Consider the following 20,872-nt stretch of genomic DNA (forward strand, 5'->3'; position numbering starts at 1 on the left):
GTGTTGCCAAGTACGCGGTTATTTTGACGAATTGTGATTACCGCGTGTTGAAGGTGGTAACATTTTGTGTTGTAGCTGTCAGGCTTAAATTAATGACTATTAATACACTGTGATTTTTATATATAAAATTAACAGTGACTTAACTGTAAATAAGACTTTGCCATGTTTTAAGTTTTGGTGATTGGAATTAGGGGATTTTACCGGTTTTTGTTACGCACATCTGGCAACCCGTATTTTTGGGGTCTTGGAATGAGCCTATAGAAATTGTGCTTGCCACGTAGTCGCTGCTGCACAGCTGACAGTTCGGGAGTGTTAAAAAAAGTTGTTTAGTTTTTTTGTGGTTTATTAACTATTAAGTTAGATCATTAAATATTAAACCGCTCAATATCTGGAGATGATTCCAGAATTGTGGACATACGTTTTCTCTGCATTCTTCTTTTATGTGCATGGAGCAAAACTTCCAGAGCCTGAGGTGAAAATAGAGGTCTTATACAAACCTTTCCTTTGTCATCGTAAATCCAAATACGGGGATATGCTTCTGGTTCACTACGAGGGATTTCTGGAGAGTAATGGGACGATGTTTCATTCCAGGTGACACGTTATGCATGTAAATGTACTGCAGATACACCCTTCAAAACTGCCCTGTTCCCCTTATGCACTGAATGACAATGAATGCACAATCCCATTGTTTTCTTGATGCTAAAATAAATACTAAGTTTCTAAGCTTTGATTGTATCTAATGTACATGTAATGCACTTGGCAGCCGTCATCATGGAGACAAAAATCCTGTCTGGTTCACACTGGGCATCCGTGAGGTGATCCAGGGTTGGGACAAGGGTCTTCAAGGCATGTGTTCTGGGGAAAAGAGGAAACTAACTGTCCCTCCAGCTCTTGCATATGGCAAAGAGGGCAAAGGTGTGTCTGCGTTGTTTGAACATCTATAAATTAGATACACATTGAGGGTTACAGCTCCAATCTATAGTATATTGACAGTAACTATGTGTTTTCCCCAGGTAAAATTCCTCCAGAGAGCACTTTGATCTTCGAAATTGAGATCATGGATATCCGAAATGGGCCTAGGTCACATGAATCTTTTCAGGAAATGGACCTCAATGATGACTGGAAACTTTCCAGATTAGAGGTTTGTCCAAATGTTGAAAAGTAATGGGTCTTGATAACTGTGCGCCTTTGTATATTAGCGTTAAACAAACGTGCTGTTCCTAAAACTGTTTCAGGTGAAAGAATACCTGCGTAAGGAGTTTGAAAGACACGGATACCCTCCCAACGACACCCACCATGAAGCAATGGTTGATGACATCTTCCAGAAAGAGGATGAAGATAAGGATGGCTATATATCAGCTCGGGAATTCACTTATAAGCATGATGAACTTTAAAGAGCTGTACAATCCTCGGCAATGTTTACCTTCAAAGATTTGTCAATATTTACCTTCAGAGATTTACACCTTGTCCGTGTCCTTTAACATAATGCAGTATTGCAAGAGACCGTTACAGTAGATTGTATCTACAGATCATGTCTTTAATTTATTCAAGGGTTTTCTCAGGTGGTACATATTGTATGTTTAGGCTGTTAGTATTTGTAGGAAATAGGGATCTTCAATTGCAGTGAATTACATTTTGTTGCTTAAGGGCAATGTTTTGCTCCCAAAGTGCCTTTTGACTGATATGTTGAAACATTTCTGTATTTTTTAAAAGTTTTGTTACTGTTTGTGTGTTACGTATTTCAGAGCCAAATGAACTATGTAGTAATGTTTACAATATTTTAGGTCAATTTGTCTTTACATGTTTTCTGGTGAATAAATGAGACAATTGTGTTATATATATCAGCATTACTAGAGGGCGCTCTTCTCTTAGTTTATTCCCTGTCGAGGATAGTTTGGTATCATAGAGAATATGAATCTTATGTACTTGAATGTTTTAAAGAAAAACACACATTTCTACAAGGAAATATAAGTCAATACTATACTAGCCCTCCTATTACAAACTACATGTGAGAATAATTAAAAAGCTATTTTAAAATTTGGCAATGACATAGAAACATGAGGCATTTGGTTAAAATGCAGTCAAGTGACTTTTCAGTCACATCACACACCTAAATAATGACAAACATAGTCTTTTATGGTATTATGGTGTGGCATGTTGTATTATAATTTGCATACCACAGCAACTGCTCATCCACATTTAACAACATTCCATTCTTATACTATGTCATTACACAGTAACATAAACTGTTGCAATTCCATTTCTATTCTCAATGAAATGAAGTACGAATAATAAATGTAAAAAAACAAAACAATCAGCTTACATGATCAAAAAGATCATGTCAGATATTACATTGACTTCATGTGAAAAATATACACTAGAACACTAAAGGAGGACTACAGTATAAACATTTTTAGGGTTAACCAGTGTTTTGGGGTCTCCCCTATGACTGCTGCTATTGTAATTACTGGAAAATTATTGTCAAATGTAGAGCACTGTCAATTAATATATTATCAATACTGGCAAATTCTGTATCATGTTAGCCTTTACATAAAAACATGCTCACTACATTGGCTGTGTCCTTCATTTTCATCCAGACTATACTGGTAATTAAAAAACTACAAGCTTCTTACTGGTACAATGACTAAAACCAAATCTTCCTTCAAGTAGACCCGAAAGAGTAAAACTTAAATATTCTATAACTTATATACATATATTCTGCCCAAACAGTGGTTCTCAAACTATTTGGCATTTGCCATGGTGTAGGGTGCATTTCTCTGCGCCCCCTCTGACATCACAAGGGGAGCCAAATTCCAATCACCTATTTTTTCACATGCTTGCAGAGAATGGTTTACCAAAACAAAGTTACTGGGTTGATCTTTTTCACATTTCTATGTTGGGGACCCAATTATAGCACTTAAACAGGCATGGAAAAGTCAGATTTTCATGATATGTCCTCTTTAAACAATTCAAACTCCCTTTTGAAGCCATAAATAAAAGCCTTTTGGGAAAAAAACTAATAACAAATTTAACTGGCAAACATCCCAACCTGGCCTTGTGCTGATCTGCATTGTAAGCCTACAGAGGCCAATAAACGAATATTTCATCAATTTATCTCACATGTAGAAATGCTGAAGTATACTTTAGTATTTAGTAAACTGTAGTGTACTTTACTAATACTACACTTTGTTAACTTAATGTACAGTAGGCCTAGTCTAATATTTAATAATACTGTAAGCCTATATAGTTCAAAACCATATCTAGAAATTATGATATACTTTCTTATATTAAAATTTAAAGTATACTACAGTATTTTTATGTGGGATGAGATGTGCAAGCATCAGGCATTCAGTGTCTCTAAGATAGGCAAATTTTTAGAGACAAATCCCAGCTCCAGATCACTGGAACAATGCAACAGGTCAGCTATCAGTGTCAGTCACTCAAATTAAAGTGAAAAACTTCATTGATGTTTTCCTTCACTCGAAGCGAACGACGCGACAAAACGAGTCGCGCCGCTCGGGGGTTCCATTTAAAGAAGCGCTGTAGTCGACTGTTGCTAGGGAATTGCAGTTTTGTCCTGTTTTGTCATAACATGTTTTTTTACTTTGCAGCAGCAGTGTTTCTATCAAAAAAGTTGTTTTCAGGCATTGTGCCCCTCACTCGGTCCTTCTGTCTGAAGCGGCCGGATCGTGACACTTTCACGAGTCTGCGGAATGTGTGTTCATTGATGACCGTCTCCAGTTGGGAGTCGTCGAATGCCTCGTCGCCGATCGTGTTGATGTTTTTGTTGTCAGTGCTGCTTTGTTTCGCGGATTTTTTGTCCGGATTTGCAAACTCTTGCTGGACTTCTTTCAGAATATTCTTGTTTTTTCCAGTTAAGGTTTTCCACCAAGGAAACTTGTCTGCCATTATGTCTTGTTAATCTCCGGCACTGTAAAATGTATTAAACATTTTAATATATGATATAAAATTATGTACAGTATATTATAAAGTTGATATAATTTTAATATACTGTATTAGGAAAAAAAATATCTACAGCAATTTGTATCGCAACAATAGCAACAAATATACTATAACATTGCTACAGTAATACTTTAATCTACACTGAAAAAAATTATTAATTGAATTTACTCAATTTTTTAAGGTAAGTGGTTGCAATCAATTTATTAAAGCTACATTAAAAAAGAAAAAAATGTAGGTTAAATAAATTGACTGCAACCACTTACCTTAAAAAAAAAAAAAAAAGTAAATGTATGTATTTGTAGTAAAGCTATGGTAAAACAAATGTGAATCACTTCAGCAAAACATGGTTACACTTACTATCCCACATGAAAAATAATAATAGTACTGCACGTATACTTTATTTATTATTTTTACTATGGTAAGTTTTTAATGTAGATTCTAAGTTTTAGTAAAATATACTAATTACTAAAGTTTATTAATTCACTTTTGCTATTACTAAATTATTATACAGTAGTCTAATTAAGCGTAGTAATTGAATTTAAAATATACTACAATGTACCAAAAGTTATATGAAAGTGTTACTACATGTGGGATAAAAGAATGGTTTATTCTCCTAAATGATGATAATTTGTTTGTTTTCTTTATAAGTCATAACATCCTTCGTAAATACTCACCAGTCCTAGGCAGGAATGTCAGGGACTCTCCTATTAAGTTTCTTTCCAAACACACAGTAGAGCAACTTTGTGGTTGAAACTAAGCCCACATCACATAGCACTGCATCTCTGTCCAAAACACAATGTGAGTGATGACTTCATTCATTTATAGTTCACCTGCTGCTGACACGCCCTCCCTCTCTGTGATTGGTCAATTGAGACAGGTACTGTTGCACCTGCAGTTACCTTACTTTACCTGTGCTGCGGTAAAATAAAATACCAGCTCAGCTGTCTTGATACTAAAACAATGTTGCCATTCACACCCCTAAATTTAGTACGTAGAAACCAACCTTAGCCAACGCCTAACCAGCTGACCAAGGTAGAGTGTGTGAACCAGAGCAGAAATAATAACAACAGCATATTTAACATATTATGTAAACAAAATGTAAAAAGCAATGATAACAGCGCTGCTTTCAGAAGTTTATGAGTGCTGTCAGTAATCATGAATCAAGTGATGTGTGTGCCACAAATTAATTGCACACATTAAAATAGTTAACAGATTTACATAATTTAATAAATCAGCTTTTGATAAATTACAACCATAATTACATTTGTCACAGAAAACATCCTAAAAACAAAACTGTTGAAAAGTCTTAAATCAAATAAACAACTTAAAACAACTAAACCAAGACAATGGTACCCTTGAGCATTGTTTTCATAGGAAATGATCTCGCTTCTAGCCTATAGGCCCTGCTGTCCATGGATCCATGCAATTTAGTTTAGTCTCATTCTTTAAATGGGAGGAGAGCTAAATGTCCACTAAATAATGCTGACAAAACTATTTTGTTGAGTGTTTATGTAAACCAGGCCATTGTTTTCAGGGTTAAATACAGCATTATTCACGCAGACTGAACAAAAATATGATGACTATTTACACTCTTTGTAAAATTAAAAAGTGCTTTACATGAGATCTTCATTGTCTGGTCATTATAGCACACATTATACATTTAACAACATCACAACCCCCCCAAAAAATAGATTTTTTTTTACATTGAATTACTTGACAATATGTCATTTTCACAATGCTATGCTCTTGATCATGGAGAGCATTTAGGTCAATCCCAGACAGCATACAACTTTGCGCCGGATCCGCACCAGATCAGCACCGAAGTCAGTAGCTCCAGTGCGGATCCAGACCGAAGTTGTCTGCTGTTTGGGATGCATAAATATTTGGCATCAATGAGAAGAGTACGTGTCTTGCTGTACTATGAATTAATTAATAAAAAAAAACCACGAATCTGTTTAATAATGCCTCTATTCAGAATGAATGTTGAACAAAATTTTGTGTAACAGCATTTGTTCATACTGTACCATTAGTGGAAAACACATTGAGTGAAATGTGTCAAAGTCTTATTACAGACATGATGAGAAAACATATAAACATATAATATCTTTACATTTGCCGCAGGCTGCATTGTAAAATGAACAGGGTTTATAAAGTGGATTAGCGAAATGAATTCGTTTCTGTGTTCGGTCCCCACAACGCAGATTTCCTCCATCAAACATGTTAAAACAAAATATCCTCATGCTCTATCAAGAGCTGAACGATGAGTTTCTGGTATCTCATGTCATTGAGAGTCGTGAGAGTGTTCTGGTCCGGTGGCCGCATGAGCGTCGGTCCAAAAACAATTCCTAGGTTTTCTGCATTCATGTAATTATCCTTCTCATGCATGGTGACCCTGACAAACATAAAACAAACCATAGACAATATAATAAACATGTGCTGATGTCATTTCCACAGATTGGAAAATGTGACAGAGCTGGCTTGACAAGTTAAAGCACTAATCCTCGAGGATCACCGTTTAGGTTTTCTTGTTCCTACAGTGCCATGAACTAAAGTGCTGTATTGGGTTTCCTTTAAATCAGTATTAGAAGTTTGATATGGCAGGATGACAGGAATTAAACTAGTATGGGGGCAGGAAATTCATTATTTACCTCTTCAGGTGTGTCATCACATACCGCAGGGTCTCATAGTGGGCAGGGGGAAGCTGAAGAAGGCCATCATGTATTGCCTCTAGTCTGGAGTCAGGATCTGTTATTTCTGACAAAGAAAATATATTGTTTAGAAAAAGCTTTGCCTTTTTCCTTCATGTTTTAATACATTAAGACCCTGTATAAAATTTTTTATATGTACAGTAATGTATAAAGAAGAGTGTATTTGTGTATATATATGTATATATATATATATATATATATATATATATATATATATATATATATATATATATATATATATATATATCATATCCTGTGACATATAAACTCTATTTAGTTTTTCTTTCATATATATATATATATATATATATATATATATATATATATATATATATATATATACATATATGTTTAAAAGCATTGCAACATATGCAGTATTATAAGATCAGGTTTGTCTTACGGGCTCCTAGTATGAATTTGGAGTAAACGTTGTATGTGATGACTGGGATGGGAAGGTCTCGCAGATAAAGCTTGAGAGCTCCAGCAATAATGTTAATGTCTGGGTAGATATTGGCACTGATGTCTGCTTTCTCACCATCTGCAAAAGAGAATTAGTCATTTGTTATGAGTAGGCTAACAGATAATCACCATACCAAGAATGTTTTGTTTGTTTTGGCTAGAAAAGCCCTGGGCTTTTTCCATCAAGCCGAATGTTGATGGAAAATAGTGACATTAGTGACTATCATAAGTTTAATAAAGTACTTAGTATAAGCAAAGGTGCTGACTAGTGTTGTAGTATACTCGAGACCGGTCTTGACCTTAAAACCAAGCTCGAGACCTTTTTTTATTGGGTCGGTCTTGTCTAAGAGGACTCAAGAACACAGCTGCAGTAATATCACTAAAATTGGCGGTGCATTGTCTGATTATATGTTAACATGATTCAGCTGATTACAAGTAAAACTTTAAATGCAGACAGTAGGTTAGCTAATTTCTACATTTATTTGTTTTGTTATGTGCCAGATCATAAATCAATAAGGGATAGTGTCAAAAATGTCACCAAAATGAATACAAATGCAAACAAAATTCAAGATACGATAGCAAAAATTATTTATATGAAATCTTAGAGATCGTACAAAAAAAAGATTTACATTTGAGACACAATGTTAAAGTTTGGTCTATTTTGGGGATGAGAATTGTTCCACACATATCCACAGTGTTTCATTACTATATAAAAACGAATCGTTGAATAAACGATTCTGTGAATCACTCAATAAGTGATTTGTCGCCAACTTACTGGTGGTTTTAGTTTTATATTTTACAAGTTTCATTTATTTTTCTCTTATTCAAAATGTTATATTTAATATACTAATCTCATAATATTCTTATCAGATCAGATAGATATAGGTGTATTTTTTCAGAATTTTTTTATTTCTTTATGACTTTAAGGTTAGGGTTGTGTGGATCAAAGTATGGTTCATTTTTATGCGTACGCGAGGGTCCGCCTAAAGTGAGTGTGACGCAATTTTCCCCATCAGAAGAGTGAGAGCGTACTGTATGTGTACCGCCGGATTTTGAAACCCTGCATACATTGTACGGGTAGGTCTCGCATGCGCGTACAGGAGAATGTAGCCTAGGAGAGGCATTGCATTTTTGTCGCAATGCGAATGCGTTGAACGTCTGCTCCACATACAATTCGGATAAATTACGCTTTGCAAAGCTGTGCGTACGACCATGCGTATATGTTCACGTATATGTAAAAAATATGGCCTTAAGGAGTACTGAAATTAAAACCCATTGTGATGTCGATTTCTGTGATAGTGAGAGAGGTTCAACGACGGCCATTTTCTGGTCTTGCGACCAAACATTTATACAATATTTTTCCGACAATGTCAGAAATTCAGCATGATCATCGCACAGTGCGTTTGCTGCTACGACCTGCGTACAAGTACTTGTTGTTTACCACTAACGCATACTGGTGACGTTGCGCTAAGGTGTATTGCAGCCGTCTAAGCTTAAGTGTCATCATCGTACAGTCTACATGCTTGTCGTACCAAGTTAAAATGAACCATGTCGCACAGTGTGATAAGGTAACGATCTTATAGGAGTGCAAAAATCCGGGCTTTAGGAATGCTAATCTTGGTCTTGTCAAAAGCCCTATTCGCACGGGGTTAGTATTACCTGATGACCTCTAGTGATTTGTAATAATTGCAGAGGTTGTCTGTGATCTTTTGTGCTAATCTGCCATGTCTGTAATTTGTAAAGTAAAAATTCCCCCGCAAATGACCATGATCATATTTCGCCCGAACACCAAGGTCCTGTGATAATATGAGTCCTGTGCGAATTAACATCTCTGTAATGTATTGTATATCATTTATTTTAAGGCTGTACGCTTTATTTATTTCAGATTTCTTTGTTTCAGCAGCTAAGGAGCACAGCGCACACACATACTGTAGAGAGACGCATCCTTACGCTTCTCATGGCTTTCCTACTTGGGAGGGTTTTGTTATATATTTCTGATTTTAAAAGTTTAATCTCTCCTCGTCCATGTTTGATTATTAACATTCAGAATGTGCAGAACTTTTATTATATGAGATCTCTGTACAGGCGGAGTTGTCAGCCGCAACATCACAGGACTGTTTCCAAACTGACGCTTCATGCGGCATTGCAACACGGCTGATTAGGACAAGGTACCTTTTACAGCGTGTTGCAGCGTTGCGTGTGTAGGACACAGTGTTACGCAAAGCCTCCACATCAAATCCAGGAGATAAGCCAGTAAATTTGAGTTAAATCACAGGTTTTGCTTATCCCATCCCAGAAAGGGCCACACAACAATCAGATGTAGGGGGTTAATTTCTAAATCACACGAGGTCCCCAGATACTACTAATACGGGATTATACTACTTTAGTCTTGGTTTAGTTGTCTGGACTACAACACCAGCGCAGATCATATGTAAAAGTTCATATGCAAAACTGCAAATCTTTGAAAAACCTTTAGCCAAACATTTGGGTGGATTATAAGGCATGTTTCTCTTTATTTCTATATTGATAATAGGCCTACTTTCATTGACATTTTTTGCACTTTCATACGTACCTCTATCAAACGCAAGCCTGACATCTTCTATGTGTTCTGTAAAGCCAGACACTCTGTAGAGACCCTCTGATTTTAACCCTGAAAAAAGCAGTGGGTACACACATTTGCAGTATTTGAAATTTTCAGCAAAGCCAAAAGAAAACATAAATATTCAAAAGAGAAACATACTGTAGTAAGCTAAATAATAGTTGTCTAATCTACTGTATATTAACTTAATGTTCAATGAAAAAAATTTATGCTTAGAATAGTTTTTATTCATGCATTTGACAGTGCATTCAAGGTATACATTTTATCAGTACTTGTGTTCCCTGGGTTTCAACATTTAGACTACAGGAACAAAGTTCTCAGTTTAATTGTGTCCATAAAGAGTTTCTTAATTCTCTCAAGGATAGGCATCTAAAGGTTCTTCTTTTTGCATATACTGTATGTCAGGGGAAGGAGTCAGACAGCTGATTAAGTGCTTTGCTGAAGGCCACAGGTGGTGTAGAGAAGGTCCAAGGCTGGGATCTCCTCCTCATGCAATGCTCTAAACAATCACCAACCTATTTATAGTACAATATTTCAGAAGTGATCCGTACCTCTGTGCTCGATCTCTTTGATGCACATGTCCAGAACCATCGGCCGCGTAGTGTTGTGGGCTTTGACCAGCGTGGTGAGGTCACAGCTGAAGACCTTCTTGATTCTGCGTAGGTCTGGCTGACAGTCGCTGGGCACCAGTTTGGAGCACTGTTTGTGCACATTCAACCCACAGTCTGCAAGAGTCACAGGTCAACAGGTCAGGACAGCAAGGCCACATTGCCAAAAAGACAGAGACGGAGAAACTGGAGAACTAAAGCATGTGTGTGTCTAAGGGTCTATTCGAGCTTGTGTCTTCAGTTTACATGCAATGACAGGTGAGCCCCAGTCTAGCTGGGTGGTAAAATATGTTGCAGTCTTCTGTGTTCTGAACATTTTGGCTCTGTTGTGCACATTACCCTGGGAATACGTCACATTCTGGTTATGTCATTCTAACAATGTCTGTCAATCACGTCAAATGTTTCTGGGTGTGTTTGCCAGCGGGTAGAGTACATGCAGGTGTATATTCCACCTTGCGCGCTACCAGCAAGCACTGCTAAGTCTTCTGTCAAATGTGTGATGGATAGATTTTCTGTTGAAACTGCTGTATTGACCCTAAACACCCAAAGTCAAGACTGAATTTATGCGTCAACATTTGTTTTTACGCATATTTAGTTACTTTAAATTATAAGGAAGCCTGCAAGGAATGTCTGTCATTAACAAAGTTCACATTTTCCCACTTTTGCCAGTATATTTGTTTTTCCTTATTAATGGTGCTTGCTAATACTTAGTATGAGCTTGGGCAACGTTAAAGGCTTCTAGACCAAAAAATGCCAGAATTATATTAATTTGAAGGTTTAGATTAAGTTTTGACCACACCCCACTCAAAAAGGGCTGCACCAGTTAAAGCAGGGGTGGGGAACCCTGGTCCTGGAGGGCCACTGTCCTGCGTAGTTTAGTTCCAACCCTAATCAAACACACCTGAAATTAATTTCGAAGTAGTCCTGAAGACTTTAATTTGATTTTTCAGGTGTGTTTGATTAGGGTTGGAACTAAACCAGACAGTGGCCCTCCAGGACCCAGGGTTCCCCACTCCTGAGTTAAAGGGTTATAGGGTCACTCCACTTTTCTGAAAATATGCTCAATTTCCAGCTCCCCTAGAGTATAACATTTGATTTTTACCATTTTGGAATCCATTCAGCCGAGCTTCGGGTCTGGCGCTAGCACTTTTAGCATAGCTTAGCACAATCCATTGAATCTGATTAGACCATTAGCATCGCACTCAAAAATAACCAAAGTTTCGATATTTTTCCCATTTAAAACTTGACTCTTCTGTAGTTACATCGTGTACTAAGGCCGACAGAAAATTAAAAGTTGTGATTTTCTAGGCAGATATGGCTAGGAACTATACTCTCATTTTGACGAAATAATCAAGGACTTTGCTGCCATAACATGGCCGCAGCAGGCGCAATGATATTACACAGTCTCCGAAAATAGTCCCATGCAAAGTTTCAGTCTAGGGGAGCTGGAAAATTGGCCTATTTTCAAAGTGAAGTGTCCCTTTAAGTTGATACAACTTTTCACTTTTTACAGTGCAAACAGCACTCAACCGATGCAAAAATCTTCTTGTAAAAACTTTTGCAAATATGCATGTTTATTTATTTGAGCTACTTTTATTATCATATTCTGCATTAACTTTTCCACGCAGCAAATGTGTGAAAAATGTGCTGCGTTTATGTCAGCCTGTTCGTGCAAGTCATTTCCGAGACCTTCCCTCTCTCTGATGTTATACGGGGACTGTATACATATGCAGTGGAATGTAAACCATGGTGGTCTGTCCGTCTGTCTGTCTCCGGTAGCATACGCATGCCGTCTCACTGTTCATCATCTTCAGCAATGCCATTAATTACATTCCCTGTCACTTTAAGAGCCGCTCCTATACTAAAAGAAAAACACTCAGTGTGCCTGCATGTGTGCCTGGGGACACATTCAACCCTGCTCTATTTCTCTGTGTCTGATGACAGCGGCTCGCCCAGGGGCCCGTGTGAAATAAGAGAGGCCCCTGTGTGTGAAAAGAAAAGGCTTTAATAATGGCCCAAATGGATGAGGCCCTTTACAGTGTGAAAAACCAACAATACAGTCTTGTGACTATATTGAGCTTGGATCGTGTTTTTTTTTTTTTTTTAAAGAGAAACGTCAAACTAACGCCATGTCAATGTGAGACCAAACTTGTAACTATGAAGAGGTGCATTTGCAAAATGAACATCCTGTATTAAAGACGGTTATGGATTAAATAAGGTTGGTATTTAAATCAAAACCTATAATCCCTTACCAAAATTAATTTTTTTGAAAAAAGATGAATTAAGATGAATTATGTTTTAGCAGACGACTCCGGGCCAGATCTACACCGGAGCTGCTGACTTTGGTGCGGATCCGGCCCGGGGTTGTCTGCTCTGTGTAAAGATTTTTTCTACGAAAAGCTAAGGCAAACTGTTTAGTGACGCAATGAATCTGCGTCACTGCTACGTAACCATTAATAAACAGGAACAGCTATTCAGAAGACACAAGTACACAAGCACAGCCCAATCTTCTGTTGATGGGATTAAATGACTGTGTGTATCTATTTATGTGTCTGATGTAAAGTCCAGACAGATTTTACTCTCCACTTATACAAAAAGATTGTCCTGGTTTACCTGGGTGTGCCACTCTCACAATACTCTATAGTGTACACAGTGTATGCCACTATAAATAGTCAACACTCATGAGAGAAGGCACTCAACTGGTTTATACCAGGTGTCTTTAAGGAATGTTAAATACCCACAGCTAGTTAAAACCCTATTGTCTCAGGTCTCACTTTCAGTATTTAGCCTCAGGTTGCCACGACATTTTGGAAAAACTACAGGTACCTGCACAGCAACCGCAATGATCTGGATCCTGAGCGATCAGATATTGTAATTTAACACTAATATTAATGGCTGGTGATGGACATTTCATTATTGCGGGACGGGTTTTGGTGAAGGCTTACCTGAACAACGCACGCCCTGGGCGATGAGACCCCACATGAAGTTAGCACAGTATTCACACCAGTGTGGCCCTCTGAAAGTGTGCACCTAAATCAAAGACAAGGCAGTCAGATTGTGTGTCAAACGCATACATTTACACAACAATTGCACACCTGATTTCATTCATCTCTCTGTTTTCATTTCTAGCTAAAGCACACTAAATTTCTGCAGAAAATGAGTGACAACATTTCTGGAGTGTCTTATAGTACAAATGACAACAAACAGGGTGAGCCACTCGAAGTATGTATGAAGATCATTCGCTTTCATTATTATTCCACTAATTTTCTTTTTTTTTTCGACAGGGATGGTAAGAGACAATGCTTAAATAGATTAAGTGTATTGAATCAAATGATATAGCAGACAGCAATGAGTCAATCTGTCTTTGTCAGACCCTGAGATGGTAACCAAACACTCAAGAGGTCAGTTTGATGACAGGCGAAACATCACAATGCTGCCGCCAGCCATACGTCTGAAGAAATAATCAAGTCTGTGGGGTGTATAAATAGGGTGGACCCCTGTGGAGACAAAGCCCTGTTTTATTATAATACACGTGAGTCAGATTACAGGATTGCTGAGGAAAATAATGTGTCTGGCATTTGTTACCAGGGCTGCTGAAAGTCACACACAAAACATGTTCCCATGCACGCCCTTAGTCAAAACACTGCACAAAGACAGACGTAAAAGACACAAAGTATGGGTTTTAAAACAAATCCCCGGAGTATGTAATGATTATAATGAGAATCCTCTTTATCTGTGTCCAAAGAAAATGTGAGGGATGCTCTTTGTGATTGCATGTATTGTCGTGAGGAACAAATGTTAGGAGCGTTTTTGGTTGATAGGATTTCACAAGTGGATGAGAAAGACACGTTCACATTTAGAACTGGTCTCTTTTGTCCACTTTTAACCACTTGTATATGTAAGAGCTTTCTCTGATATTTCAGAGCAATCGATGAAATAAGCTTATGCAACTATCACACACTCGCAAAATGAAATAAAAATCAAAGAGCCCACTTTATTTTGATCAATGAAAGCCTAGATCGCATTGAACACTGTGGGTTTGTGGTAGAAGTCATGTAAAAACATTGTGCTCGGTACATTACACATAAGATAGTAAGATGCCTTTTGTGGCTCCTCGTACTAGGGTTTTGCAAAAAATTGCCTGCGATTCTCATCCATGTTTCATCAGTAAAGTCGGTTCTGTGATTAGAAGTAAATCGCCATCACCTGCTTTCAGATGGAGCGGCATTTATTACACAGACCCGTAGTTCACAGAGAAGCTAGGCAAAATCGCATAGATTATCGGAGTCGATTTTCCTCGATTATGAACCCGTTTTTTCTCTGTGAAATACAGCTCTGTATAGTAAATGGCGCTCCATCTGAAAGCAGCTGATGGCAATTTAATACTAATCACAGAACCGGCTTTACTGATGAAACATGCATGAGAATCACAGGCGATTTTTTGCACAGCCCTAGCTCGAACACAAAAATGTGCGTTTACACCACAAACGCAATTCGGTCAACTACCTCTGAATGTGGTCGGAAGTGGACGAACTCAAAACGTTTCACACCCCGATTACACCTGTATTTAGCGTCGTCCACTTGTGATGCGTTCGACCAAAACACATCTCAATACCAGGTGTAAACAAGCTCTTAGAGTATTAGGTACTTTACTTTGTAAAGTCTAAAATCATTTTCCTTTTCAGCAAATAGTACTGAAAGAATGTTGATTGTCAACTTCCAGAGGTGAAACCAAAATCTGGCTAACCAAAATGATTGATAATAGTTTCAAACCTTGACATCTGATGAACTGTCTTCTTTTCTGCTACACTCTTAAAAAAATAAAGTTGCTTTGCGATGCCATGGAATAACCATTTTTGGCTGAATGGTTTCAAGAAGAACCGTTAAAGGGGACATTTCACAAGACTTTAAGATGTCAAATAAATCTTTGGGTACATATGTAAAGTTCTAGCTGAAAATACCATCTAGATAATTTATTATATCATGTTAAAATTGCCACTTTGTAGGTGTGAGCAAAAAGGTGTCGTTTTTGGGTGTGTCCAGTAAAATGCAAATGAGCTGATCTCTGCACTAAATGGCAGTGCCTTGGTATTATCCCCTTCTGACATCACAGGGGGAGCCAAATTTCAATTACCTATTTTTTTACATGCTTGCAGAAAATGGTTTACCAAAACTAAGTTACTGGGTTGACCTTTTTCACATTTTCTAGGTTGATAGACGCACTGAGGACCCAATTATAGCATTTAAAAATGGGAAAATTCAGATTTTCATGATATGTCCCCTTAAACAACAAACGCCTTTTTAGTAAAAAAGTTCTTCAGATAATGAAAAGATATAAAAGAAATGGTTCTTTGACTGAATGGTTCTTTAGGGAACCAGAAATGGCTCTTCTATGGCATTGCTGTGAAGAACCCTTTGTAGCACCTTTATTATTAAGTCTTTAGGCTAACTGTGGATTGGATTAGTTAATCGAATATAAAATAGTTCCCAAAACAGCCCAGTGTTATTTGTGCTTCTAACACTTAAATAAAAGTCAAGAGACAACAAATGTGAAGCAAAATAATCAAAAGTGAGAAAGCCTCCAGGTGACACATGCTGTGTTTTCTCTTTTTGTGTTTGAAAGAGACAAACGGGATTCATATAAGGAAATGGTGTGTTTAGATGTAGTCTCGCTCTTTTTTTCAGCAGCTTCAGTGAGAGGCCATTGATCTGTGCGATCAATTCTTTCAATCAATAACTCTGTTAATGGATTAAAAGCCTTGGCAATCATGCTCACAGGATTGATTCAGGCCTATTGATACAAGATTCACATGTGCTAACAGAGCATCCACAAAAACTGTCAACACATTATCATACAGTAAGCCATTTAAACATCCCTTTACAATCAAATAAATCCTGGGTTATTTTAAACCTGGCGTTGAGTCAAAAAGGGGCGAGCCTGCTGGGTTGTTTCAACCCAAAATGCTGGGTTATTTGAACCCATTGTTGGGTCGAATATAATGTTTTTTGGGTTAACTGTAAACCAGCTGCTGGGCTCGTCCCTTTTTCACTCAATGCTGGGTAAACAGTGATACAATATAACTGTTATAACGTAATGTATATAGTACAATATAATTGTTGATAAAGACAATAACAATACTGGTGAAAACACAATTGTCAATGCAAATTCTGGAACTACAGCAAAAACAAATAAACATAAATATTTATATAAAGTAAACATTACTATAATGATAAATACGGAATAAATATAAATAAAATGTATGGCCTTTATTCTTTAACTATTCTACACTACGGACCTGGTTTCATAGACAAGGCTTAGCTAAAGCCAGGACTAGGCCTTAGTTAAATTTAGAAGTTTAAGCATCTTTTATAAACATGCTTTAGAAAAAGACATTACTGGTGTGTATGTTAAGACAAATCAATGGCACTGGCATATTTTAAGATCTGTCAGTCCAAGTTATTTTCAGTAGAGACAGCTCAAACATGTGTCTTAGTCTAGGACTATCCTTAAACCTTGTCTGTGAAACCGGGAGTAGAAGTTATACATTTTACAGCATGATAAAATAACAAATATTAAAACTTATTCTGGCAAAGATTTGACTAACAAGCAGGCCTGTAATAAACAAGTAAGCAAAGAGCACTCACTTTAAAGTTGTGGATCTTCTCGTAATGGCAGTGTTTCTCTGGTCCATCCTTAAGTGTTGTGCGTCTGCTCAGTGGCGATGGTGAAATCTGCGAACAAGTCAAAATCTTTAAAGGCTTCCATAGCAGAGCCCCTTTACCACCCAGATTTACCCCCAGAGCTAAAGCCAACAACTCCTGGTGCTTGCGATCCTTCTGCTTCACTCTGTGAGGCGCTAACTCGCCCTTCCCTAATCCCTTAGTGCCAACAACAAGGGCCCTTGGTTCCGGGAGGGCCTGCATCTTTCCTGTAGAGGAAGATGACAATGTTGTGGAGCACGAGAGGATGAGCTTAGGAGCTAAGGCGGTCTGGGTCGAATGAGAGGGGGGCAGCATGGCCCTGTGTAGGCAGTGCAGGGGGTGGGATGTGGGTGGGCTGCCTGGGGGCAGGAGTGTGCCTCATACAATAGCACTTATTCAGAGAAGGGTAAGGAGAGAGAGGGAAGAGGAGAAGAGAGACATTGGGAGCATGATTGTCATTCTTGTAAATACATCTCAGCAGGTTTCTATAGTAGGATCAATGGAATCCAGACCGTTCGCATGCATGGACCACAGCGCTTCCAGACAGACTTGCAAGGGGCCTTCGCTAAACGCAGTTAATCCTACAGATCACAGCTAAGAAGCTTGATACATCAGAGATTTATTTTGCACAAAAGAAAATAAATTATTTTTTTATTTCCAGTGGGGTTGTAAACTGTTTTTCTCTTTGTGCTGTTCAATACTCTATGCCAGTGTTTCTCAAACTTTTTCAGCCCAAGGACCACTTCATCTTCCAATATTTTTCTGAGGACCACCTAACAGAATCTGACTCTAACACGCCCCCAAAAAAAACACAAAATAGGAAGGATAAGCTAAATTTAAGTTTAATATGCAACTGTTTTAAGTCAAAAACAAATTTTTTAAACACAAATGCAATGCTATGTTCAGAAATTATTATATGAATTTTATTTCATTTGAAAAAGTAAATGTAAAATGAGTTGCAGCTTAATATGAACAACAAACTGCACATGTGAAAACAAACTGCAATTAAACATACTATAACAGCCTAGGTCCCACTTAATGTCATTCCAAAGAGCACTTCAGTGCACATATCAAAAAAGTTTATAACATGGAACATAACATTGTTTTATGCAGTTTTTTGTCAAAGCTAATTATTACAGTAGCCCTATTTCAACAACAACAGCCATCTTAATAATTGGCAAACATTAGGCTAGCTTCTAATAAGACAGAATATGTTTTTAGATTTCGCAAGAGCAGTGAAATCAGGTGTATGTTTGTCAGCACGATACGCATACAGTGGTGCAAATGAACTGTTACTCGTTTAAATTGCATTATTGTGTGAGAACGATGCTTTGAATTTTGGAAAAACGGCAGTTTCATTTATTAAGACATGTAACGTAAATGTCATTGTTGATAAGCAAGTCATAATTGAGCAGACTTATCAGACAACAATTGTCGGAAAAGGCAGTGTTTTAAAGCTGGAAATACAACAAATAAAGTTAAAACAGCCATAGAGTCCGGTCTCTTAACTCAGTGGTTCCCAAACTTTTTCAGTGCGCGGCCCCCCTTGTGTACGTGCATTCCTTCGCGGCCCCCCAAAGAAAATTTGTGACAAAAAACTGTTCTTAAACTCAACATTTTGATAAAAAAAAACATTAAATTATACAAAAAAAGTAGTGCTTTTGGTTAGTAACCTTATTTTTTTAGGTTTAATTACACAGAATTCATTATAAATGAATGTATTTCATAAAATGTCATAAAACTGGGGCCCCCCTGGCACCATCTCGCGGCCCCCCTGGGGGCCCCGGCCCCCAGTTTGAAAACCACTGTCTTAACTCACCACAGTCGGCTATCGCGTCTTGAGACGCGGGCGCGAGCGGGGGAGGCGATCGCGTTGAACTTGTGGACCAAAGCGCGCATATAAACACGTGACACAGCTGCTCGCACCAGTCACGTGACTCGCGCTCTGCAGCTCATGCTGTATGAAACAGACGCACGCGCATCAACTCGTAACTGTAGGGCCCGTTGTCTAACTTTCTAAATTTATTCTAGAGATGTCTTTTTTTACAGACTACATAAAGGGACGGATCAAAATTACCTTGGGGGCCGGGTCTGACCCGCGGGCCGCCAATTGAATAGCCCTGGTATAAACACTTGCCTAATTTAGGTCATCTTTTGGCGGACCACTAGGGGGGTTTGGCGGACCACTAGTGGTCCGCGGACCACACTTTGAGAATTACTGCTCTATGCATTCATTTCTGATAATCACACTTTATTCAACACCTTAAATCAACAATCTGCTCAGGATTGAGTCAGATTCCAGCCATAATCCTAAAATACGCGATTAACCCACAGTGCCTAAATCGCTTGCCTTCTTGTTTAGATAAAGACCCAATTTTTAAAGGCTGTGGGGCCATGACCCCGCTCAGCAGGAGGACTTAGCCGACTTTAGCGACACTGCGTGAGTTTCTGCTTAGACATCCGTAAGGACAAGAATGGGTGGCCAAGCCATTTGCATTATTATATCAAAATGATGAGATGGCAATTAAAGAGATAATAATGTTGAAGAATGTTGAAAAGGAAGAAAGGCAAGATTGATACAGCCCAAAGTTTCAAGACATGCCGCATTCTGTGACGTCATAAACCTGATTCCTCAGAAAAGTGAGGGACGGATTAATAAGAACCTGTCAAGGTTGTGTTTGAAAATATTTGCCATTGCTAAGAAACTGCCCGTGTGGTTTTACCACCGCTGAGCTAACCAAAGTAACGCAGCTGCCTGCCGGGGGCAGAAAGCAGATGATACCAAAACACATTTGTTTACCCAGCAGTTCACTAATATGGGTTTTTCAATGATGGTGCTGAAATCTATGGCACTGGGTGGCTGAAGACATAACACCAATTTCTAGATTCATGCAAAGTACTTATTTATACCAGATGCACATAAAAAACATTCATTTGTAATTGTTTTGTTTAATCTGTGCTATAAAAAACGTATAATTAGCCAACACCCAACTGCCAATTAAAAGTCAATAGAATCTGTTTAATGCATTACCTAAAGTTTTATTAGACAGCTGACAATAGTCAGGTTAATGCAATTTATTTTTCTTGTTATGATGCACACATTAATCATAAGGCTAGTAGATATTTTATTTCAATATATTTTGATAGAATTAAGTGACTCTACAACATATACGTATTTGTATGCAGCTTAAGCATAACCTGTCTATAAAATGAATTTGTCTTCGTATGCATCCTCAAATGTACTATTTGTTTTGTTATGGGTTCTTTCTTTCATATTTATTTATTTTTTCCTTGATGTCTTAGTTCTGTGTAAAAGAAAAAAAAAACACTTAAATAAATGTTTTAAAAAAAAGTCAAGAGGGATTTATTTCCTCTTCAAACTCTTGCATAGCTCGATGTTAGAGCAATGCATCAGTTGCATAAAAGATCAAAATTGTAATGCACTGTAAGTCACTTTGGATAAAAGTGTATAAATGTAAAATGTAAGATGTATACACCTAAACAAACTGAAAAAAAAAATGATTCATTCAATTTACTAATTTTTTTTAAGGTAAGTGGTTGCAATCAATTTATTTAAGCTACATTAAAAAATTAAAATAAAATAAAAAGCTTTTGTTTAAATGTAGCTTAAATAAATTGATTGCAACCACTTACTTTAAAAATTGAGTAAATTGAATGAATAATTTTTTGCAGTGTATGTAGTTTATTTCTGCAATCACATAGGGCCCTATTTTAATGATCTGAAACGCAAGTGCGAAGCACAACGCGCAAGTGACTTTGTGGGCGGATCTTGGGCGCTGTTGCTATTTTCCCGGCGTGAGAATGAGAAATAA

General features: G+C 37.6%; 2 protein-coding genes across 3 annotated transcripts in view; one reads left to right on the forward strand and one right to left on the reverse strand.

Annotated features, from left to right (window-relative positions):
- Positions 1-227: 227 nt before the first annotated feature.
- On the forward strand, positions 228-3,006 carry fkbp14 (FKBP prolyl isomerase 14). The gene is made up of 4 exons (XM_065261328.2): positions 228-591; positions 764-915; positions 1,014-1,141; positions 1,236-3,006. The coding sequence occupies exons 1-4, from the start codon at positions 395-397 to the stop codon at positions 1,392-1,394; spliced, it is 636 nt and encodes a 211-aa protein (XP_065117400.1). The 5' UTR covers positions 228-394; the 3' UTR covers positions 1,395-3,006.
- Positions 3,007-5,165: 2,159 nt separating this feature from the next.
- The window catches only part of chn2 (chimerin 2), a 41,291-nt gene continuing 25,584 nt past the window's right edge, over positions 5,166-20,872 (reverse strand). For both annotated transcript variants that reach the window (XM_065246028.2, XM_065246029.2), the window contains 7 exons: positions 16,983-17,069; positions 13,283-13,367; positions 10,281-10,454; positions 9,703-9,780; positions 7,072-7,209; positions 6,612-6,717; positions 5,166-6,355 (listed from right to left, as the gene is read on the reverse strand). In XM_065246028.2, coding sequence (XP_065102100.1) covers positions 6,184-6,355; positions 6,612-6,717; positions 7,072-7,209; positions 9,703-9,780; positions 10,281-10,454; positions 13,283-13,367; positions 16,983-17,069 — 840 coding nt within the window. In that variant the 3' untranslated portion in view covers positions 5,166-6,183. The remainder of the gene's footprint in view (positions 6,356-6,611; positions 6,718-7,071; positions 7,210-9,702; positions 9,781-10,280; positions 10,455-13,282; positions 13,368-16,982; positions 17,070-20,872) is intronic.

This window comes from Paramisgurnus dabryanus, chromosome 13 (genome assembly GCF_030506205.2).
Source record: "Paramisgurnus dabryanus chromosome 13, PD_genome_1.1, whole genome shotgun sequence".
In the NCBI taxonomy this organism is placed as follows: domain Eukaryota; kingdom Metazoa; phylum Chordata; class Actinopteri; order Cypriniformes; family Cobitidae; genus Paramisgurnus; species Paramisgurnus dabryanus.